Below are 24872 nucleotides of genomic sequence, written 5' to 3' on the forward strand. Positions count from 1 at the left end.
AAATCTTCTGTTGTCTTCCACAGAGTGGTATCAATGCCACAGTGAGGAACACTTACAGCCAGACAGCACTGGACATCGTCTACCAGTTCACTGCAACACAAGCCAGCAGAGAGATCAAACAACTGCTGAGAGGTAGGATGGATGGAGGGATGGAGGGATGGAGAGGGAAGGAAAAAAAGAAGGTATGAAATCAAAAGAACTAATAGCATGGAAGAAATAATGAAGAACAAAGCAGGTAAGTTTAACAAAGAGTTGAACAGAGCTCAATATATGTTATATATATATATATATATATATATATATATATGTTAAAATCCCCTGTTAACTGCTGTGTCCCATTGGCACATTAGAAATGTGTAGGAAAGACACTACACTGAGTTAATGGTGTTACATTTGGGTGGAAGAGATTGAAACTATACTATTCCACATGTGTATGGGTATACTGTAGATATTATTTAAAAAATGTGTGTTTTGTAAAATTTTGTTTAATTTATGGTCTGTGTCTTTCAGATGCGTCGGCGGCTCTTCAGGTTCGGGCTCTAAAAGATTACTGCAACAATTATGACCTGACCAGCCTCAACATCAAAGCAGGAGACGTTATTACGGTAACACACACACACACACACACACACACACACACACACACACACACACACACACACACACAAGCAGACACACATAGCCTACCGACCATTCCTGCAACGTGATGTAGCTGTACTCTTGTTTTGAGATGATGCATAAACTTGCTGCACAAAATTATAAGTAATTTTATTTTTTCCCATCCCAAAGGGGAAATTATTGTCAATCATGTGGCTCGCAACTTGTACACATAATTAGAGCTCAAACAATTAGTTGATTAATGGATTTATTTATTTAAAAAATAAATAAATAAATAAACATTTCTTAGGTTCAGGCTTCATAAATGTAAATATTCTCACTTTTTTCTTTTTTGTTGTATGACAATAAACATGATTTACATTTTAATTAGTCAGCTGAGGCTGGGAAACAGGGATGGACTTCTTTGTCTTACTACTTTGTGGTATTGCGAGGTTTTATAGATAAAATAAGTTTAGTTTGATCAATTCACCAAGAAAATTCCAGAAAAATATCCTAGAAGGAGCTGCAGGCTTTGTGGCAGACAAATCTAAACAAATGAGCGGTTGTCTGGCCATCCCTTAATATGTGCAGGTAGCATAGCGCTACAGTCTCACAGTGCTTGGATGAATGAATCACATAAAAGACGGCCTTTACTAACAACAACTTGGCCCTGATGAGCGCCCCATTGCTGGTCGCTTTACAATTACCACTCTGTGAGATCACTAATTAACATGCTAGAATGAGCGGCTTCCCTCATTTACTACGAATATGTTTTACGGAATCATGTATTCACTTGTTACTGTTCATGAATATTCATGAGCATTTATGCAGCCTTTGGGTACTTATTATAGTAATAAGGGAGCCGAGCAGCGCCTATGTTTCCTCCCTCAGGGTCTGACTGAATGATTTGGCTTTGCTCCTATCTGATCTGACTCAGGAATCTTTCCAAATGCAGTTTTGCATGTTAGGAAAAATGTTCCCCTCCAAAATAAAAGGCTACTTTTTTATCAAGCTTTTTAGTAATTTTTCTACAGCTAAATATGTAGTTATAATATATCATGATTAAACCAATAGATTGACTGCCCTGCAAGTAAACTAGTAACTTGTATTTCATAGAAATAAATATGAATCAAAATCATTTCTTCCTAACAGGTTTTGGAGCAACACCCGGATGGACGCTGGAAAGGCTGTATCCATGACAACCGAACAGGAAACGATCGGGTGGGCTACTTCCCATCCACCATGGTGGAAGTCATCAGCAAGCGCACAGGTGTGTTGGCACTCTCCCCTGTGTGTGTGTGTGTGTGTGTGTGTGTGTGTGTGTGTGTGTGTGTGTGTGTGTATATGAGTGTGTGTTGGAGTTTAAAATTGCAACAAGCTGACGGTCTGGTTAAGTATCAGCTAATCAGTCACGGGAATATATCACACATGTTTGGATAAAACACAGAAGAAGAAGTTGGGGAGAGCTGCACGGGGCCGACAGGCAGATAAGTGTCATCACAGGGGCCAGATCGCAGGTTTGAATCTAGTGATGAGTCAGTCAAGTTCCCAACAGAGGTTAGAATGAAAGATGTATGTGAGCTGCACCCAGCTGTCATCCAGGCCCAGACATTTTAACTTCACTTCCACCAGTTGTTTACAACTGTAACCGGACTGAAACCACAAAGCTTTCAGGAGTTTGGCCTGCGCAACATATGACTGTGACCTGTTAAGTAAAGAAAACACAGACGCCAGAACCATCCTGTGTTTCTTCTTCTCACTGCTGCTACATACAGTACAGTACAGTCTATTTGCCTGTGGAACAAAAGAACATAAATAAGAGAAAATCCAAAGCATGAAGTTTAATTATTTCCATAGATGAATGGAAAAGTCTGACATTTAGGAAATGACATTAGCTCATTTGGTCTGTTGCCTGGCTCTGTCAAAAGGTATCAAAATCAAAGATGACTCTACGGAGTAGCTCAGATTAGACCATAATTAGACTCTACATGTGAGGCAGGCTCTCCTCTGCAAGCCTGTTACATGTGTGCTGAACGTGTCTGCAGCAGTAGGTTATTTATACTCCATAAAACACCAAAGGAGCCATTGGATCCTCCCCATCTTATTGCTTTATTTAGTGTTGCACCTCGGGGTGTGCATCTCAGCAATCAAAAGTGCAACCTGCCGGCCTGCACTTCTTTTGGCTGGGAGACTCATACAGTAGCACTACCCCCTATGTAGTCTGTCTCTGTGCATCAAAGAGTAAGATGCTCTTTACAAACATCTGCTCTGAGAGAACTGGACTCAGGCTTATTTTTTCCCCCTGTGAGATAAGCTAAGCTAGCTGCTGGTGTTAGCTTACCTTAAAGGGATAGTTCACCCAAAATTGAAATTTCACTCATTTTATTCATTATCTACTCACCCTCATGTGGACTAAGGGCTGGGAGAAGTTTCAGAGTCCTCCGTGGCTTCTCTGAGTTACAGGGGTCTCGGCATAGCAGTGCATGTCCATATAATGGTTGCAAATGGATACCAACTGTCTTCGTAACAAAAAGACACACCAAAAACACATCCAGATACCTCCATACTGCTCGTATGTAATGTCCGTCTTGTGTTGAAGCCCCGAAATGCGAAATTGTCCCAGAAAAAATTAAATAAGTCTATTTTCTAAGCTTGTTTGTAGCGGAAGCTCCTCTTCCCGGTTCGTCCAAATTTTGACGAACCGGGAAAAGGAGCTTGGAGAAGCTTCCGTTACAAAACAAGCTTGAAATATAGACTTATTTAATTTTTTTCAGGACAATTTCGCATTTCGGGGCTTCAATACAAGACGGACATTACATACAAGCAGCATGGAGGTATTTGGATGTTTTTTGGTGTGTCTTTTTGTTACGAAGACAGTTGGTATCCATTTGCAACCGTTATATGGACATGCACTGCTACGCCGAGACCCCTGTAACTCAGAGAAGCCACGGAGGACTCTGAAACTTCTCCCAGCCCTTAGTCGACATGAGGGTGAGTAGATAATGAAATTTCAATTTTGGGTGAACTATCCCTTTAAAGGCTCTGATATTGCTCTGAAATAATAACTACAGGGTAATCATAAAACAAGATGAATGCCAACAAAGTGAAGCTCCACTAGTAGAACAAGTCTAATTTCTGGTGTCAGCTCTGTGTTTGGTTACCTAACAGGCTCACAGACCAGTGTCAAACTCTTCAAACCTCCTCCTATTACGCATTGTTCCCTCGCCTTAGATCAGCGCAGTGAGCTATTAATCTCTTTGGTGAGACGTACAGAACATTCACATCCATCCCATCACCGCATCGCCCACAAAGAGGCTCAGATTTTTTTAACTGTCTATTGGTGTCTGTCTGCAGGTCTCATTGTTTTCTGATTGTCCACCTGTCCGTCTCTCTGTAGTAACATGTCTAGGTGTCTGTAGTCGGTCTGTCTCTTTGTGATTGTCCACTTCATCCCCCGTGATCACAAGATCCTCACTCCCCTCTCTTCTCAACATCATCCTCCTTGTCATCACCTTAACTGTATCAGTCCATTTCCAACCATGAAACCTGCTCCACGGTTGTATCTGTCCCATCATACAGTACAGCTGTGGATACAGTCCAAAAAACAGCTGGGGCACACTGACTAATCACTGCCAGGGAACATCGGCACACACTTGTGGGAATATAGCAGCTGTTGTAGTGAGAGGTTTCATTTACTCAGCTGTTTTTCATCAATTTTTAATTATTATTCTTTCTCACCATTCCTCCCCAGTCTGTCTCTTCTACATGTACTGTACTTCTCATCCGCCCCCTCTCTTCCCACAAACAGGGTAAAATACAGCAAAATACAATTCTGCACTCTTAATTAAATTGGTCATCACAGTCAAAGCGGGAACGCACAGTAATACACTTGGTGAAACTCATTTGATTTAATCACATTAATTGATTTAATCACATTAAGTACAAGAGCGACTATTGAAATGTAGCAGTTTGCATGTGAAAAGTAAGTTAATCTAGTTAAGTATCTGTTTCTAAAGCTGAGAGAGCCAAGTTCCCAGAGGCAAACTATGAATCTGTTTCAGGAGAGAATTTGGGAGGATGATCATCATGCACCAAACTAGACGTACGATAATTGGGATGATAATAGTAGGCTACATACATACACCATCTGTTGGCAAAGGCCAGAGTTTTTGCTAACATCAAATATAAATGCTTTTACTAAAAGACAAAGGGCTATCAACACATTGCTTCAGGGCCCGCATGCCTTGGAGTCTCAGTCTACAAAGGTGTGGCCTTCCTGTGCTTACTGTAATAATCGTTGCAGACTGCAAAGGCCGAACCAGTATGAGGCTGTCTGACTGAGGATTTTCTCATTGCATAACTCACTGTGCCTTATCTTACTGTTCCATCACAAAGTACTGTTCCCTTTGCATTTAGTAAGTTATAATAAGTTGACTTTTTTCTAGTTTTAAGTCACATGCAGTTTTCACATTTTCATTTAACACTGACTCTTAAGAAAGCTTTCAATAACAGTGATGAGTAGGCTACTCCCATTATCGCATGTTATAAAGCAAGTTAGCAAGTTATAAAACTGTGCATTTAAGGCCCATGGTTTTTTCATAGTTATATGTAATAGTTCTATGTTATATGTAACTGAGCTGAAAACCTATTTTACTTGAAAATATAAACCTTGGGGTGTAGGCTAATACACAAGAAATGTAACCTACCTTTCACCTAAAGTTGTTTTCAGTCAGAAAACACACCTGAAATTGATTATAATATATACAATCTGCAAAGCTTTAATATTCTGCATCTAAGATTTGATCTCATCACTAATCCTACTAGAAGCCCTAAGCTCAGTGCAGCAGCGAGTGTGGAGTGATGATGATGCAGCAGCAGCAGCAATAAGACTGGACAGCTCCAGCTCAGGTGAGCATCACATAGCAGGAGGGAGCAGTTCACTGACAGCTTCAATACACTGCTGTTATCCAAAGGGTGCGTTGGGCAAATGTCAAGTCGGCTGTGGGAGTGAACAGGAACAGGCTCTGAACTGCAGGCCGTGCTAGTGTTGTATAGTGAAGGTAAAAATAGGGTGAACGTGCCATAATGTCCGACTCTAAGAAATGTTGTGATGGACAGAGGACAGATGACATTGCTGTTATTACATCAGAGCAGAATACCTGTCCTGTACAAACCTCTCATATACTGTAAGTAGAGCATTAGAAATGATCCAGCTGTAAATGAACAGCCTACTGTGGGAGCAGAATGTACTGGTTGGTCGTAGAGTTGGCTGTAGAGAGCCAAATTGCCTAGCCTCGTAAACCAGCCTCTCGCCGAAATGCATTTCATTTCATTTCTCAGGAGAGTCTGGCCTCATCCCCCCTGCAAGCATTTGGGGTGGGCGGGAGCTGGGCGGGAGTAGTAGCAAAGACGGTTTAATATCTTTGGTAGTAGCGTTGACAGACAACCCCATTCAGCCAATCAGCAAGTTGGTGTAGTGACGGGGCTTTGCACCAGTCGGTCCCTGATTGGCCAACGTGCTGTGTCAATCACAGCGGGCGACGCTGATTGGCTCGGCCTTCTGAGGGTTTCAGTCCAAACGCTTAGAATGGGGATGAGGCCAGACTCTCCCTCGGAATGAAATGAAATGCACTTCCGCAAGAGGCTGGTTTACGAGGCTACAAATTGCCAACCTCACGTCCCAGTTAGTAACTGTAACTCAGTTAAATCTGTCATTCAGTATTAAAAAATTAAATGTTTCTAAAAATGTTTTACATAGTCTAGGAAAAGTTGTTGAACAGTTTGTTGTTGTTAATTTGTTTTATACAAAAACTGCTGCTCCCTTGTAGCATTCATGCTCTATATAAATCATTTGCACAAGAGCTAGCCAGCTACTGTAGGCCTCCCAGCGTACTGTTCAATGTTAGATGGCCAGTTTATGAATGAATGTTACACATCCTTTTCTTATACTTTGAAGTAATGTTTTAATCACAACATTTAAGAGTTCCTTGTGCAGATTGGTGAGTTCAACAACCTAGCTGAGCTGAATGTCTACAAGCAACCTACAAGGAAGCTCTGAGCCAGTAACTAGTCTAGCGTGGCAATAAGCAGACTACAGTATACAGACACAACTACAGCATATATTTTCATATTTATGTAGAAATGATGCTGTATTGACTGAATCCACTTTCTCTCTCATAAAATACAACTGTAAGATGTAAACATGCTAAGTAAGAAGCTAACTGTTGATGATGAGGTGATGCTCATCAGTCCCTGACACCATCTCCACCACATCTCACCACACAACAATGGCCACATGTGTTTGTTCTCTCCTTCTTTCCATCCTTCAACATCAGCCACGTCCCCCACTACCTTTGATTTCTTTGTTTGATTTTGTAACTTCAGCCTTTGTTTTTAATTTTTGTTTTTTTTCCCCTTTTCTTCTGTGTAACTCTCTGTTGTGTTGTTTGTTTGTTCTGTGGCGCTGGTTCACTGTTGGCTGGTTGTGTGTGTGTGTTTCGGTGTGTCGTCACGGTGGGTGTTATCTAGGTTTGGCCAGCACAGTCATTTGCACTCAACAGTTTCAAAAGATACCGCTGGTTCCTCCGGCGACGGTTGCCCCTGCCAACGCGGTAGTCAACGGCAACGACACCACGTTCCATCAGATCCATATCCTGCCTCCACCGCCTCCTCCTCCACCACATTCCCATCAGCCACTGCTTCCACTTTTCACTTCCTTTGGCTATAGCAGGTCGCCCGTGACAACTCCACAGGGAGACACACCCACTGCCCCAGGTACACGCCCCCTTTTCATTATAATTATTATTATTTGTATTATTATTATAATTATTATTATTATTATTGTTGTTAAAACTTTAATGCTTCCCTCTGGTGTTTTGAAATTTCTATCGGTCACGCCAGATTCTAATCGGTGTTTAAATTTTGGAGGCATCCATTAAAGTTTTCTGTTATGGATCATTAATTTTGTAATTTATGTGTTGCTCATACTGTATAACTTTTGTTTTTCTGTTATTGCTGTTGTCATCTTCATCATTGAGAGCAGATTTTAGAGTTTTAAAGTTTAGTTTTATGTGAGGTATTATGACTGTAGCTCCCTCTATGGACATATGTTGTTAAAACATAGAGTGTTTCTTGATCATTGCGTTTACATACAGTACCTATACACTGCCATAAAAAGGCCATTAAGTAAACTTTTGTCTTAAAATCCCTAATATAAGACTCATGCTTGATGAAAACCAGATATAAAGACTAGAACTTATCCACATGCAGTGTCTGACAGATCACAGATCTTGACTTTCCAAGACCAATGCTAATATCAGTCCCATGTGAATGACCTTTTAATGGTTAAAGTCAACCACAAAAACAACAAAAGCACATTATTTCAGTGTGTTTATTGCTTCCTTGGAATGAAGACATGTCTGAATGTAAACAATGCAGAGGGTTTGGTCTCTGCTTGAGTTTTTCTGTGAGTAGGAAAACATCTTTGTTGGAGGTGGATGATCAAGTGATGTACTGCCGTGGTGTAGGCTGGGAGTGATAAAGAGATTTTAGGATGGAGCTGTAAGAGCAGGACAACTTTACCACAGGGCTCTGTTCACCTGAGTTGGTTTGCTCTTCAGTTAAATGTCTTGTTTCCTTGTTTTTGACCGTTTTTTTTTCCTCTTCCGTCCTTCGTTCTTTCCTCTTTGTTCTTTTCCTCTCTCCCTGCATATCACCACTGTCCCACCCCCTTGGACAACCCTGCTAGTTTCTGATACACACCTCCGATACACCACCTTTCTGAGCAAGACACCGTGTTTTCTGTTTTGTCCTTTTCCTACATGTTTTATCATTTTAACACCACTTTTACCCACCTTGCACTTATACCCTCAACGTGTGTCTGAGAGAGAGAATGTGTGTGTGTGTGTGTGTGTGTGTGTGTGTGTGTGTGTGTGTGTGTGTGTGCGTGTGCGTGTGTGCGTGTGTGCGCGTGTGCGTGTGGTGACATTTGGGAATACTAATAGTGTCTGTATCAGGCTCAGAAATGAATAAGTCTGAACTATCATGAATGTACTGAACAAATCTGAACACAGTCTAACACCACCAGTGAGTCTCAGCTAAATTGTCAAGTAGAAATATGAGTTTGTTTGTGGAAGGGCCTGAAGAGTTTTAGCTTGAGTGGTTTGAGTAGAAATATGAGTTTGTTTGTGGAAGGGCCTGAAGAGTTTTAGCTTGAGTGGTTTGATTTAAAGGAAAAGCTTTTGGGACCTTAATTGATGGTATTGGTGAAACCCAGAATGTTTTGCAGGTAAGGTGTTCACTGTAAACTCTTCTTTCTACTTTTACTACTCTGCTAATGGGAACCTTCACTGCCTGCCATTTTGCCTCCTCCAGGTGAATAGATACCTGTAAGCACAATCCAACAAGCAAAGTCTGAAACAAAAGAAAATACAACACCTCAAACTAGTCAGATTGAGCTTTTTGGCATGAGAGGCAGATTATAGTTTATAACACAGATTTAAAATTATGTTTTGTCTGAGGTCACTTGGAGGGATGCAAAATGGCCACAAGAAGGAGCTGTGACATCACATGAAAGCAAAAGGAAATTTTTCTTATGTCTGTTTCTCAAGAGCACTGTTGGTCACACATAATAAACCATTTATAAACCTTAATTAAGACGGTTATAATGGTTTATGACACTCTCCAAATGCACTACAGCAGCCCCATTGGCTTACATATATAATCACACACGTACTGATGCATTATATATGTATGTGTATGTACATTATGGCATATATGTGTATATACACAGATATTCATGTTATGGATTTATTTATGTACTATGGTATATAAATGTTTTCATATATCTATATATGCTGTATTTTTTCTGTGTATGTGTGTGTGTGTGTGTGTGTGTGTGTGTGTGTGTGTGTGTGTGTGTGTGTGTGTGAGAGAGAGGATGTGTGTGAGAATGAAAGTGCAGTGTGTACATGAGTTTGAACCTTATAAATCCTCCTTATCCTCCTTTGCCCCTTTACCCTGCTCTCCTACTGGCCCCTCTCTAATTCTTGTCTTGATAAGTTTTGAATTAATTTAATTAAACCCACTTTACTTTCAACCTTCTAAAAATATCAAGTTGGAAACACGTGACAGGAAATAAGGCAGCAGATTTTCTATTTTATCAAAGAGAGTTTGTACCAGCTTGATCAGTCTCTGATCATTACTGTTATGCCTGGTCAGCTCCCAGTGAAGACTTGTGTTGCTGAGTGGGGATACATTAGTGTACATTACTTTGACAGTTGAAGTAGAAATGTTCACATTTTAACTGGTTTTAGATGCTATGGAGGATAAAACAGATATAAATCTCACTATAACAAGGTTTTGCATAAAAAGCCTGGCCTCAAGCCAACTTCATTTTTTAATAAAATGGTGGAAAAGAACATAATAAAGGCCTATTTAAAGAAAAAAAAACTGATTATTACAAATTCAAATGCAATTAGCTTTGCTACTGTTCACATGTGTTCCTGTCATTCACTCTCATTATAAAAAATATAATCAGCATCTTCACGCGAGGGTAGATTCACTATGTAGACATATAGTTTTGGCCAGATTATGATTACCGATCACTGCGCTATATTAACCTTACATCAGATTGGCCTAAACTTGTGACAAAATAATAGACAGAATCTAAATACAAAATAACATAATAAAAATAACTGATTTCTTTATGAGAATGACTGATCTAAGTGGTGTAAACTGTAGTACACTAGATTTTGAATCCAAGACTTCAACTTTTCGCTAATTTTGACTTCACGGTCTGCAACAAGTGTTTTTTTCCCCAACCTCATTACTGACAGACAGTTTATTTCCAGCAGCAGAAGACAAACTAATACAAAAGAAAAGAAAAAGATGTGATGACAAACAGAGAGAACTAATTAGCAACTAGCTTTGAAACATATTTGAGCACTAGCATCTTAAGAACCAGATGTTTTTCTCCTCGTGAATAACACTGATAAAGTGAGAGACAGTAGAAGACATAAGTTCATCAGAGACACAACTCATGTCTCCTGGACATGTCCATTAGCCACTGTGTGCCAACACGTTAGTCATATGAACTTTATAAGGTGATAATATGTCAGTGTTATATACAGTAGCGTTTTCTACTGCCCTCAAATGAAAAATGGAAACCAAAAACAAAACAACTTCTGCTCCTGGTAGCAAACAGATGCTTCTTAGGCTAGCTTAGGGTCTCTAGAGGCTAACAGTGGTGTTCTGTGTTGAAGGTTGTCGCGGCTCAGAGGCAAGTCCTCACAGCTCTCCCACCCGGTCCAGCGGGCCCCATGGAGGCTCCAATGAAGAGATCTGGGTACTGCGCAAGCCCGTGGCAGGTAACGAAGCCGCGCTGCGCTGCGCTGAGCCCTCAACCCCTGGCACCTTAAGCTCTGACCAGGGCTCAAATAGTATCTGACATGCATTCAAAAAAAAAAGGCTTTCCTGGTCTACTGTACGTCCCCAAGCTCAGAATCCATCCATCCATGTCTTTGAGCTCAGCGATTGAAGACGACTGTTTGAAGGCTTTCAGATACTCTTTGACCTGTTCCTGACAGTCTCCCATGTCCTGCTTTATACCTCCATCTAAGGCTTAGTGGAACTCAGCGGCCTCATGTGTAGGACTGCAGCCATCTGCATCAGTCTACAGTCTGTGTGTGTGTGTGTGTGTGTGAGAGAGAGAGAGAGAGAGAGAGTGGTCGAGTGGGTATGTTTTTGCGTGAGAGGCAAAAAGAAAGGAGGAGTGAGGAAAGTGTGTGTGTTGTGTGTAAAAGAAAAAGGTGTGTCTTGTTTACTCCACTTCAGTTTGTCCTTCAGTCGTCCAACAGCCGTCTGTCTGTCTGTCTGTCTGTCTGTCTGTCTGTCTGTCTGTCTGTCTGTCTGTCTGTCTGTCTGTCTGTCTGTCTGTCCATCCCGTTCACCCAATCACATGCTGCCCAGTGCATTTCAGTGGAGAGTCACACCTGTTACCATGTTGCTTTGGATTTCAGCTAAACCACTCAATGTGTGTGTGCGTGTGTGTGTGTGTGTGTGTGCTTGTCTGTGTGTGTGTCTGCATGAATCCATCTGTTTGTTGCATGTGTGCATTTGTATGCATAAAATCTATACATAACGTTTGGGTGGGTGCATGCGTGTGTGAATGCATGTTTGTATGTTTTGTGTGTATGTGTGCATGTGTGTGTGTGTGTGTGTGTGTGTGTGTGTGTGTGTGTGTGTGTGTGTGTGTGCGTGCGTGTGTGTGTGTGTATTGCAGGTGGAGACCGAAGCAGTGTGGGCAGTTCTGGGAGTGTCACCAGTGTGAGGTCGTCAGGCAGCGGTCAGAGTGCGGGCAGTGCAGGACACATCCTCCATGCACAGGCTGAAGGGGTAAAGGTAGGACACACACACACACACACACACACACACACACACACACACACACACACACACACACCACACACCACACACCACACACACACTTTTGTTTGAAGATTCTAAAAGCTGGATATAAACCACAAACAAATGAAATAAAAATAACCAAGAGGAAAAATGACCTGCAGAGTTTGAACATCCTTGGAAGTTTGATGTTTTGTTAAAGGGATAGTTCAACATTTTGACAAGTTGTTTTAGAGGGAAATTCATGCAAAACCGCTGATGCGCGTTGCCTTCAGGGACAGTTTTTCATCAAGCAGTCTCTGTATTTACCTCTAAAACAACTCTGTCTGGTAACGTTCTGTTATTATCTCACAGCGTGGTGAATGTGTAGGTCACAACTTGTCCACCAGAGCGTTGTGGAGTGGTTGGATTGTGTATTTGATGAGTTTGATGAGGGAAACCAAGAAATCCCATTAGCCTCCGTAGCGTAGCTCTGAGAAGCTCACCGCTCTATTGCACCGACAATTAAAGGTAACGCGACCTACTGCTATGACTATAGGGATTATGACAATGGGCCAATTTGCTAAAATGTTGAACTATCCCTTTAAGTATTATCTGTCCATGCCTAACAAGGGGAACAAAAAAGTTAAAGTTTAGGAAAATAAACATCTTAAATTGTTGTTTATCAAAGGTTTAACATTCAAAACTCCGTTAGTCTGCTTCATTAGAGTGTAGACTGCCCAGGTTTGAACTGTCAGTGACCTGGTAACAAAAGCAATCTAGTGCAGCACTGTCATTGTGTCCCAGGTCAGTGGCTACATCCTTCAGGAGACACAGTTGTGTCACACTGAGAGACACACTGTGAGGGCCAAACCGAACTGAGATGGTTTTTACAAAAACTTGAGCTTTTCAGGCCCTGTTACACTGTTGAAAAGTTAGTGGCTTTTTGTTGGCTGACAGCTTTCTTTTTGCTGCCATATTGTTTTAATCACTGCCATGTAATGAATAGATTGGGTCATGAAGGATTCTCCCATTGGAGCCCAGGAAAACGAGGCCTGCAGCTTTTGGCTGAATTTAAAGGGGCCTTCCAAACGGGACGGCCTAGTTGCGTCACTGAGGCGCAGTCGGTCTTCAAATGTGGCCTCTGAGGAATGTGGCCCCTGAATTGGATCAGAGGTCTAATGGAAAATATGAAACATTTCAGCGCTTTCTTCCATGTAGACAAATTAGACATAATGAGTAAATATATGAATCAAATAATGTGGTCCTTACAGTCACTAGATGGGGTTTTTGCAGCCTGCTGTTGGACAGTATTCTCCACCCTCATTATTTACACCAATTACATTGTTATATATTCTAATGTTTCACTGATATGTGTATGATCTAACACACCTAGGATACATATACATTGATATGGCCACAGCTGTGTTATACGTAAGCATCTGCCAAGTTGCCAATATATTGTATAAACAGCCAGTTGTGTGTCAGACAAGAGACTGCTACCGAGGCACTTTTTAAAACTACTAAAACATCCACACAGCAAAACTAAAAGCCAGGACAGCCCAGACTGACTGCTAGCATTTGTCTTCCCCGTGTCTCTCTCCATTCACTTTTCATCAGCGTTAGGCAGATTTTTATTGCACTGCTCATACTGGAAGTTTCAGGACCAAAGTTTGAATGTAATTAATGTAGCAGACATGGAGCATTCATCACTTTTCTCCAGGCACACTCACCTACAGTGATCAATCTACTCTGGGACATTGAGCGTTTTGTGTTTCTGAGTAAGAGGGCAGAAAAGTAGCCGACCAGCTTACTTTTCCCTGCCGCACACATACACACTCCTGTATAGAGGCATCAATGTAGCCTCGGGGCCACCATGGGTGATTTACTGTGGATATATAAACTGTGAAGGAAATAAAGTTTGAGTCGTTCAGATTGAAGCAGTAGATGATGCATCACTGTATGACATGAGTTACTGGTGAATAAACACATTTAAAAAGAGTGAAAGTAATTTATTGTTTTAGTGATAATTAAAAATGTTGATGTTTTATGTTAAAGAGAAACACATTAAACATTAGTAAACATACTAATCAGTTTAATACTGGTTCAGTTTACTGAGTGTATTAAACACTTCTTTCACACTTTTCTACTTCTACTGTTACACTACATTTCAGTGTGTCACAGTTGAATAGATTTAATACAAAAGTAAAACTAGAAGTAATCTTTCAGTAACAACAGTGGCCACGGTTGTTAAGCAGAAGTTAAGCAGCCTCACTTTAAAGCAGCACCATGTTCTAAAACAGAGGCAGTCAAAGCAACACCAATTGTTATTTTCTAATCAAAATGGATCAAATGATCACAAGTAATGTGAGAGGGGTGTGTATGGTGGCAAACCCACATATTCATGAGCATTGTACACTTCCTGTTCAGTGTTAGCAACCAGCTAACAGCAAGAGTTGGTGGAGAACAAAAACAGAGCAAATAGAGAGTAAAGATTGTACTTACTTTGCCATGTTTACAGCAACATGACTCCTAATGAATGATATTATTGCTGTGCGTCTGCTGGATATTAACGACTGTTTGCTAATATGCAATATTTGGACTTCATACAGTGTCTGTGTCTTAGCATCCAGTTAAAAATCCTATTAACGCCACTGTAATACAAGAAAATGTAGGTTGTTACTAGATCTGTTAACACTGATGTTTGTTTGTACTTTTTGTATCTGCAGCTTCTCGCCACAGTCTTGTCCCAGTCTGCCAAAGCTAAGGAGCATCTAATGGAGCAGTCCAAGTCTGTGGACCAACCTCCAGGTAGGACAGGGTCAAAGTGTCAATATTCAGGCGTGAAACTGGTGAGAATGAGGGGGGAGGAAGATCTGTTTAATAGATAGAAAATATGAAAACCATAGAGCTGGAGAGTTGGGCTAGAAAAACCAATGTCTTTTAAAGATGTCATTATATCTCACAGATATGCACACATAGAGAGATCTTGGCTGGTTGAACAGACAGATGGCCAAAGCAGGGGATGTAGGAGGAAGTGTAGACGGCTATGATTGGTTAAGAGGGCTTGTTTTATGTTGGAAAGAAAAGATGTGATTGGTTGCATGTCAGTGCAGTGAAGCAGACTGAGCAGAGAGGAGTTGGTGGAGGAGAGCAGAGTTCAGTTTGGATGATGAGGAAACTCATCTGTTGATCCAAACAAGTTTGCAGTGATAGGGCCACAGCTTGTAACCGGCCAATGATATTTCTCCCCGCAGGCTCTGCCAGCTCCTCTCGCACGTCGAGCCAATCCGGCTGTCCACTCCACGAAGCGCCGCCTTATGACGCCACGGCAACCAGGAAGGGGGAGGGGCCGGGCGAGGGGAAGGTAGGACAGTCCTGATCCCACAGAGTCAGTCCTCCACAAACACACCAGTGAGGGGAAAGTGGCCACTATCATCATCTAACTGCAGCCTGATGAGAATGTAGAATCACAACACTCCACACTCTCCCACACACACACACACAGATATAGACACAAGTAGACATCAAGATGTCCCAGCGGTTTCTCTCTCAGCTGGCCTCGTCCGTGCTGCGAGTGTTTGGATGCAGCCACGACACGGTGAGTGTGTGTGTGTGTGTGTGTGTGGTCTTGTATTGATCCGTGAATGAGGACTTTCGTATGTAAGTGTGTGTGTGTGAGTGAGGGTTGATCTACTACCTGCTTTCCATCATTATTCACTCCTTTTAGTTGCAGCTTCTCTTCTTCCATTGCAGTATATTTCGTCTTTCGCTGAGATAAACGTCTCTAGATGCCCCTCAGGCAGGAATAATAATAGTTAAGATACTGTATTAGTGTGTGTGTATTGTTGTGTGTGTGTGTGTGTGTGTGTGTGTACTGGCAGGTGCCCAGCAGTATGCAATGGCGTGGGTGGAAGTGTGAAATCTGAGCTTACATCATATACAGTAAGCTGTCGTTTACTGTAGAGTGTGCATATGCGCGTGTGTGTGTGTGTGTGTGTGTGTGTGTGTGTGTGTGTGTGTGTATGTGTGTGTGCATGCGTGTGTGTTTGTATGCATGTGGGGGCCCTCATTTAAACTCATGTCTCGTACAATAAATTCAAGCTTTATATACCAATGAGCATATTTAAACAGCAGGTGGTCATGGCGGTTGTGTGTGAATCGCTTTCCTCTGTGTGTGTGTGTGTGTGTGTGTGTGTGTGTGTGTGTGTGTGCTGACATGTAAGGCATGTTCTCATGGCCATCTGTTAGCTCCAGTCCTGGTTCCTCAGTACCCAGTGTCCTGATGTCTCCCTGGGCAGGGGAAAGAAGAAAGAAGGGAGGGCTACACCAATTGGCTTCGAGGGATAATGCTGAGGAAGAGGAGGGTTATGATGAGGGATGAAGAAAAGGAGGAAAAGACAAAGAGAGAGAAAGAAACAGAAGGGGTGTGGGAGTTGCACCAGCTTTAGAGCAGGGTGTTGCAGCAAACCACCAACTGCTTCAACCAGGTCATGTATTTATTTATTGTCTTTTACAGCTGGTCAGGACTGAGTTAGTTCATCATCACAAAGTTTATTCTGTGTTTCGGTTCGTCTTTACGCTCTCGCCTGTGATTTATTAAAATGGTGGTTGAGGTTGTTTGACGTGAGGTTGTGTCAGATCCGTTTAGAGAAGCAGCAGAGGTGACATCACTTCCCTTTACTTTGGAAATACAGTTTGTGAATCGTTGAACCACCTCGTTCCCGCTCAAGTGTTCACCACAGATCAGCTGTTGAGTTAGAGAGCGCTAAGTGTAGGAGCACTCATGCATAGGAACACAGTAGCTACTTCAACGGCTAAAATAGTGACATGTGATAATGAGTGTGTTTGTTTCTACAACATATTCCTTTAAAGCAGTCACCGTTTTCTGGCCTCTGTCCATCTAAAGCATGAAAAAAACAAGCCTGACTTCTTTTGTGTCTTTATTTCCAGCTGTGAAGAGTCAGATGCAGATTATCTTATTGGTGCTAATCTGCTGCTCTTGCTGGAGCGTACCTGATAGGCTACTTGAGTCCTCCTACTCCTTCCATATCTAAGCCTGGTTTCCGCTACATGGCCGAGCAGGGGTAACAGAGGCTGACTCATCAACCAGAGCTTGATGCTGTAATGCCAATGAATCACTATTATAGGTGCATCTCAATCAATTAGAATATCATGGAAAAGTCAATTTCCATATATAGACCCAACCAAAAATTGAGCGCATATAGATGGACATACTTTTCAGAAGGCTAACATTTCCACATTAAAAAAAAGATTTTTTTAAATTGATCTTTTGTAATATTCAAATTTTTTTGGAGATACTGAATTTTAGGTGGTCATTAAATGTAAGCCATCATCATTACAATTAAAGTAAATGAAATAAATAAAGACATGTTTCATTCTGTGTGTAATGGATCTATATAATGTGTTAGTTTCACTTTTTGAATTGAATTACTGACATAGATAAACTTTTCCATGATATTCTAGTTTATTGAGATGCACCTGTATGTCCATAAAAGTATAATAATTAATTCTTCTTTGTGGCATTAGAGCAGATTTAATTAAAGTATTAAAGCAGAAGTAAGCGGAATGTTTGTGTTAAAGCAGAAGTAAGCGATCCGGTCGTTTTGGCTAACTTCTTGTCAGCCGATGGAGTTAGCAGTCCCCGCCCTCGTCATGGATCTATTGGTTCTCGTCCCTACGTCACCACATTCACGCGCATCCCTTGGCTGCACACACAGCCCTTCATGCCGTTCTCTCTCCTCATTGGATAAAGGTTGGAGGATACTAGGAAAGTTTTCTCCTCGGCTTACAGCAGAGCAGAGTGACTGACAGACCCGTGTTTCAGACCAAACACTCTATATAAGTGATTGCAGTTGGAAGATATAACTATTAAGACTTATATTAACACAAATATTCCGCTTACTTCTGCTTTAATATAAGTCTTTATATCTTCCGATGGCAATCACTTACATCGAGTGTTTGGTCCGAAACACGGGTCTGTCAGTCACTCTGCTCTGCTGTAAGCCGAGGAGAAAACTTTCCTTGTATCCTACAACCTTTATCCAATGAGGAGAGAGAACGGCATAAAGGGGCGGTCCTCTCTGTGTGTGCAGCCAAGGGATGCGCGTGAATGTGGTGACGTAGGGACGAGGGCGGGGACTGCTAACTCCATCGGCTGACAGGAAGTTAGCCAAAACCACCGGATCGCTTACTTCTGCTTTAATACACAGTTTGTTGCTATAGCAACTACATTATGGCCTCTGTTTGGCCCTCCTTGGCCCTGCTGAGGAAAAGTGGCTGTTGAAGAAGCAGACATGTAGACAGTTACTGCATGCCTCCTGTCTTCTCTCCTGTAGAGCTCAGAGGCCGTTGTCCAATGGCTGAGCGACTTTCAGCTGCAGGTCTACGCTCCAAACTTCCTGGGTGCTGGGTATGACTTGCCCACCATTAGCCGAATGACCCCGGAGGTAAGGCAACTGAACCCTGACCCCCCCCCACCCACCCCTCCAACCCCAGAGAGGTCACAGGCACCTCCAAGGACCACAATGGAAACTAGCCTGATTTGTGCTGTCCTTGATGTTTTCAAGATGCACGTGTGTCATCCCCTTGAAAAACTGAGCACAATGAAACCACTCAACCAGACTGATGTCAGCTGTTCTTTCCCTGCCCCCCAGTTTAACCTCCACCTTTCACCCTTGACCTGTTACTGACCCCTCATACCTGCTACTGGTACACTGTGGGGTCCTCTCAAAATTGCTAATTAAAATTGACAAATATTTAAAGGGATGTTTGGGCTTGAAATGCAGCACCATCAATGTATAGTGCATATCAGAGCAATTCACCATTGTGCCAAGTTGCTGGAATGGTGTGGGGCCAAGTCTACAGTAGCATAGGCTGTAAGGTAAATATGAAGCTATCATGTGGTTGTGGTTTTGTTAATGTTAATGCCACCTACTGTGGCACAAATTACTTAATATAGCTTCAAGTAACAAGGGAAATTCAAAACAGCCCCATCTGGCGAATAAAAGCAAAAAAAAAAGAAAGAAAGAAAGCCCGGCAAACATAATTTCTCATTGCTGTACCAGATCAAGCAAGTTTAACCTTTGGAAGTGAATAATTTTTAGCAATACCTAGAGTCTCTTTGTTATTAATTTGAGAAACTAATTTTAACAACCCTGCGTTAAGGACTTTAAGAGGGGACTGAGATTCATCAGACAGGAAGGTTCTAATAAAAAAAATGTCATTAAGCTACATCATGGGAGATATTGGATTCAGTATTTATAAAGCTTGAGTGATACTGGAGGCTATCTCAGCTGCGTTTTGATTTTGACTATTAGCAACTTACTGAAAAAGTTTAGAGAAGTATATTTTATTGTATCACGGTGATAGTCTTGTTTTATATTCCTGCATCATATACAGTATTCACATGACACCAGATTTTTAGAATAATTCATTTTGTACACAATGCACTCTGAATTACCATAATGGCCATAAAAACAACAGGTATTAAATAGTTAGCTCTGGTTTAAACATTTCCAACAATAAAACAACCAAACTGCTGTAAAGCATTGTGTAGGCTACTTGTTGATTGTAATTTTCAAACATGACCTTAACATTTCAAAATTCTGACAAGAATATGATTTTATTCTCACTCTCTTCTGTGCCAGTGTGTGAGACACTGAATATGTTCAAAAATAAAATAAAATCCCCTTGACCTTCCCTCACCGTCAACACTGCTGCTGCCTGCTCAGGAACTACACCACGCTCACCTACATACAAATCATTTATAGCACATATAAATGATTTGTATGTGTGCTCACTCCAGTGGTAGTTGTGCATGCTGAATGGTTGAGAGCTGAGCTGACTTTGTTCTCAGACACATGTCATAAAATCTTGCCCCTACTACTGTGTTTTTATGTCACATCTGTATATAATTTATATTTGCAGCAGTTGTGTGTGTGCTGTGTGCCCGTGTGTGGGCGTGTGGGCGTGTGCACGTGTGTGTGTGTCTGTAAAAGTGTGTCCTCTTGTGTGTCCACCACAACCACTGGATTACATAAACAATCCTAGACAGACGTTGGCAGGATGATGAACTGTTCAGTTGTTAATACACTATAATTTTTAATTCTTAGCTTGTACGTGTGACTGTATTTATTCATGAAAGAATGTAGTGAGTATAAAAGTAAATGAATCATGGAGAGTCGAGCTCATTGATTTCTCGTGGGAGCTTCCTCTTCGCTGTAGACGTTTGCTTTTGCTCTCCATGCTTCGCTGCTTTTTCATTTTTAGACATTTTCTTTGTCTGCTCTTTTCTGCTCAACTGGCAGCTGCTCTCTTTAGATGTCACACTGTCTTTTGTTTTTCCTGTTTTTTCATTTTGCAAGTTTTCCTATGTGTACGACTTTGTGTGCGTGTGTGTGCGTGAAAGAGAGACAGTTGGAGAGACTGCTGGGGAAAAGGAGATTTTAAAGCATTTGGTGAGAAGACTTCACATGCCACTACTGTATCTTACTTGTGTGTGTTTGTGTTTGTGTGTGTAGGATCTGACAGCTATTGGAATAACTAAACCAGGCCACAGGAAGAAGATGACATCAGAGATTAACAAGCTGAGTGTGACAGAGTGGCTGCCTGATCAGAAACCTGTGAGTGAAACTCAACACTCTAGATACCTGTCTGCTACAGTGACTGCTGTCATGCTGACACTATAAGTGTGGATCATTTCTCTGGTCGGTTCCCTCCAGGCCAATCTAGGAGAGTGGCTCTCTGCCATTGGTCTGAGCCAGTACTACCAGGTGTTGGTGCAGAACGGTTATGAGAACATCGACTTCATCACTGACATCACATGGGAGGATCTGCAGGAGATAGGTATCACCAAACTGGGTAAGTCATACAGTCGTACATCATACGTACATGCTAATATTAGTTTTTACATTACATTTGGTGTTTCATGAGTTTGACTCGTTAGGTATGGTAGCCCAAAAAAGTCAAAAATATTACCAAAGTATGAATACAACACGAAATGATCTGTGAACTTTGATACAGCAGTGTAGTATCTCTCTGATGCAGTTTTATGATGGAAGGGGTAATATGAATGATTAAATGTGTTCCAAATATATAATTATATTGCAAGAAAAGACGTAAATTAAGGAATTAAGAAATATAAAATGACCCAGTGAAAGATAAATAGAGGAGTACATTTTATTGGTCTATAATTTAATTGATTAAACAATGCTTTTTGTTACTGCTTTTATATAGATTAAATTGTAAACGAAATATAGCTTTATATGTATTTTACTGTAACAACTCAGGCAAATTATTAAATTGTTTTTATTGATGTAAATAATTGACTTATAAGATGTTTGTTTGTATTTTGTTTTGGGGTTTCAGACTTATTTACATTCTAGCTACTGTACAAGATCTATGTACTGTATATGCAGTATGTGCTGCATACTATGTAAATAGTGTACATCAAATAATGATGACATTAAATATCATTTATTTTGAGAAATAACTAGCTATCTTCTATTCGTCATGAAACAAGAACCATAGTTTTAACTGTTGATGTTAAAGGTCACCAGAAGAAGCTGATGCTGGCGGTGAAGCGACTGGCTGAACTGCAGCGTGGTTCAGATGGGCGGAGCTCCCTCCGAAAGAAACCCCCACCAATCACACAGCAGCAGGAAGTCATGTCAATGGATAGCCCGCCTCCAGACGGTAAGCTAACGGCTAATGTTCAACAGTGATAAGCTTTTAATTAGGCCCAAACTGCCTTATCACATGAGAGGCCAAACATCTTCCCTTAAAGGGATAGTTACATAGTAACATTTTGACAAATTTACCTATTGCCGTAACCCCTATAGATATAGGGGTAGGTTCATTACCTTTAACTATCGGTGAGAGATCCAGAGGGCAGAGATGCGAGCTGCTCAGCAAACAAAACGGAGGTGAACTGTACAGGTCCCCTGTCCATTATCAAACTCATCAAATACACAATCCAACAACTCCAAAACGCTCTGGTGGACAAGTTGTGACCTGCACATTCACCACGCTATGATATAATAATGTGACATTACGAGACAGAGTTGTTTTCGAGGCAAATGCAGCCAGAACTACATTCCAGACACGGCTGCTGGGCGGAGGGATTTCAAAAGCGTACGTTTAGTGCAGCTACTCCCGTATTTCTGAGTATTTGCTTCATGTGTCGTAATGTTACATAATTATACATGATTATCTCATAGTGTGGTGAATGTGCAGGTCACAACTTGTCCATGAGAGTGTTTTGGAGTTGTTGGATTGTGTATTTGATGAGTTTTAAAGGAACAGAGGACCTGTACCATTCACCTCCATTGTGTTCACTGAGCAGCTTGTGTCTCTGCCCCGCGGATCCCAAAACAACATGCACTGATAATTAAAGGTAATGAACCTACTGCTATGACTATAGGGATTATGGCAATAGGTGAATTTGCCAAAATGGTTCCTTTAAAGTTTCTTTACTCTGACAGGACTCATCAGAACCTTCTGTCCTGATTAAATGAATCTTCATATTAATCTGAAGAGTCTCTTCCTCTCCTCAGAGGTCATGTCTCCAAAGATGAGCACCTTCCAGGACAGCGAGTTGAGCTCCGAGCTGCAGAACGCCATGACTCAGCCAGGTCAGGAGGTCAAAGCTCAGCGGACACGCAGCCTCAGCAAAGACCATGAGGAGGTGATAACAGGAGGAGGGGGAGGAGGCGTGGGGCCGCCTAAGAAGGAGGCGCGGACTATGAGGCAGCAGAGCAGCCAGGGAAGCACATCCTCCCACAGAGGCAGCGTCTCCTCTCAAGGCAAACACCGACACTCGCACTCCCACTCGCACTCCCACTCTCAGCCCGCCCCTCCCTACACGCCCCCTCACACTCCGACCAAGACTAGGACCTCATCCTCCTCCTCCGCCTCCTCGGTGCAGAGTGCAGCTTCTCCGCAGGCCAAACCCAAGCCGACCCCCCAGTTTATCCAGGGGGAGAGACCTCAGTCTCCGCGCTCACACCCTCCTCAGTCTCCGACCCACCGAGGACCTCCATGTCCCCAGCCTCAGCCCCATCCTCAGCAGCCCCATCCTCAGCAGCCCCATCCTCAGCAGCCTCATCCTCAGCAGCCCCATCCTCAGCAGCCTCATCCTCAGCAGCCCCAGCCTCAGATGCCCCAGCCCCATCCTCAGCAGCCCCATCCTCAGCAGCCTCATCCTCAGCAGCCTCATCCTCAGCAGCCTCATCCTCAGCAGCCCCATCCTCAGCAGCCTCATCCTCATCCTCAGCAGCAGCAACAGCAGCCGCCGCCGCACCAGGCCCACCCTCAGCACCACCCCAAGACACAGGTGATGGAGGTCAGGGAGAACCAACAACCACAGGTCCCTCTCCTCTGCCTCCCACTAGAGGCCGAGCTGGCTGAGGGAGAGGGAGCAGAGCCCACCGCTCTCCAGAAGAAACGCGCCCACAGCCTCAACCGATATGCCGTGTCAGATGGAGAGTGTGATGAGAGGGCAGGTGGAGGAGGAGGTGGAGGTGGAGGTGGAGGAGGAGGAGGAGGAGAAGCAGAGGTTATAGGTCAGAACTCAGCTGTGGTCCGAGGCGATGGAGGTGGTAAATACGCCACAGTGACCCACCGCGTCAGTCGCAGCCACTCGGTCCGCAACCAGGACAAGGGCGCCAACCGCAACCAGACGCAGTCTTTCGCTCTGCGGCAGAAGAAAAAAGGCCCGCCCCCGCCCCCGCCCAAACGCTCCAGCTCCGCCATCTCCAGCTCCAACTCCAACCTGACGGACGCCAATGTGCAGCAGCACACGCTCACCACCACGGGGGGGATGCTGGACGTGCCTTACCACCAACAGCGGCGGGCCAGCGACCTCGGGGTGTCTGTGGAAGCGGGCGCCGTGGAGACGAGCAGCATGGGAAGCGTGAGGAGCATCGCCGCCATGTTGGAAATGTCATCAATAGGGGGTGGACCCAAAGGCATGGCACTGCAGAAGAACTTCCTGCAGGTATTGTTGAGAAGACTTTGTGATATCATTCTGACATCACAAATTTCTGGCGACCCCCGTCAATCAAGCTGTGCCGGCTCAGATATTTTTATATGTTGCATTTTATTTGAACTCGATTTATATTGGAGAAAGTGAAAGTATAGATACAGTTGTTTGAGATTGTCTGTGGTGTTTTTAATCATAATTTTAAAAAGAATAATAATTACTTTAAAAAAAATGTAATCAGTTCATTTTAAGTCATTTTTTTAATCAATTACTAGACATTTCAGGTGACTCCATTTGAATTCCAGGTGACCCCACGTGGGGCCCGACCCCAAGGTTGAAAAACACTGTGTTACGTAAAGTGTACGTTATATTTTTTTTAGTTCATCATCTAGTAGGGAAAAAGCCATTTATCTGGAGCTAACCAACTCACTCAGTATCCCTGCCTGTGCAGAGGAATACTGAGTGAGATGGTTAGTTCCAGATAAACGTGTTAGGGTTAGTTCAGTTGAGCATTTTCTTTTTTTTTAAGTAACGCAATAGTGACTATGCCAGTGCCCGGACGACCAGTGCCCGGGCGAAGCAAATTATATATCAAAATGTGCGTCTTGATCGAGATCGGTATGCTATTACTTTTCTCAACAGTTTATGAATTTTTCGCGACACAAGTCGCAAAAGCCTGCACAAAATTTTGCATTGAAGTCAATGGGACGGGCGAAAAAGACCAATCATTGGAGTTTTTCAAACGTCTACTGCTCAGGCATACTTTCACCTAGAGACTCCATCTGAACTTTAAATAGTAGGCACAAGTCTTGTGTATTGGCGTATTATTCCACGTTTTGATAGGTATTATAGTTTTTGATCAATCCCTGATCAATGACCATGATCATTT

The 24872-nt window shown here is 42.5% G+C and overlaps 1 protein-coding gene across 10 annotated transcripts in view; it reads left to right on the forward strand.

The window, feature by feature from the left end:
- caskin1 (CASK interacting protein 1) overlaps positions 1–24872 on the forward strand; it is a 174573-nt gene that overhangs the window by 142049 nt on the left and 7652 nt on the right. For 2 of the 10 annotated variants that reach the window (XM_085785246.1, XM_085785245.1), the window contains 13 exons: positions 24–132; positions 511–605; positions 1750–1867; positions 7126–7371; positions 10860–10964; positions 11879–11997; positions 14709–14790; positions 15237–15346; positions 18339–18449; positions 20523–20624; positions 20724–20862; positions 21553–21696; positions 22557–23998. In XM_085785246.1, the coding sequence (XP_085641372.1) occupies positions 24–132; positions 511–605; positions 1750–1867; positions 7126–7371; positions 10860–10964; positions 11879–11997; positions 14709–14790; positions 15237–15346; positions 18339–18449; positions 20523–20624; positions 20724–20862; positions 21553–21696; positions 22557–23998 (2922 nt within the window). The remainder of the gene's footprint in view (positions 1–23; positions 133–510; positions 606–1749; positions 1868–7125; positions 7372–10859; positions 10965–11878; positions 11998–14708; positions 14791–15236; positions 15347–18338; positions 18450–20522; positions 20625–20723; positions 20863–21552; positions 21697–22556; positions 23999–24872) is intronic. The other 8 variants (XM_085785250.1, XM_085785249.1, XM_085785254.1 and 5 more) reach the window with 6 other exon arrangements.

This window comes from Trachurus japonicus, chromosome 8, assembly GCF_045865225.1.
Source record: "Trachurus japonicus isolate A0001 chromosome 8, Traja_1.0".
Lineage (NCBI taxonomy): Eukaryota > Metazoa > Chordata > Actinopteri > Carangiformes > Carangidae > Trachurus > Trachurus japonicus.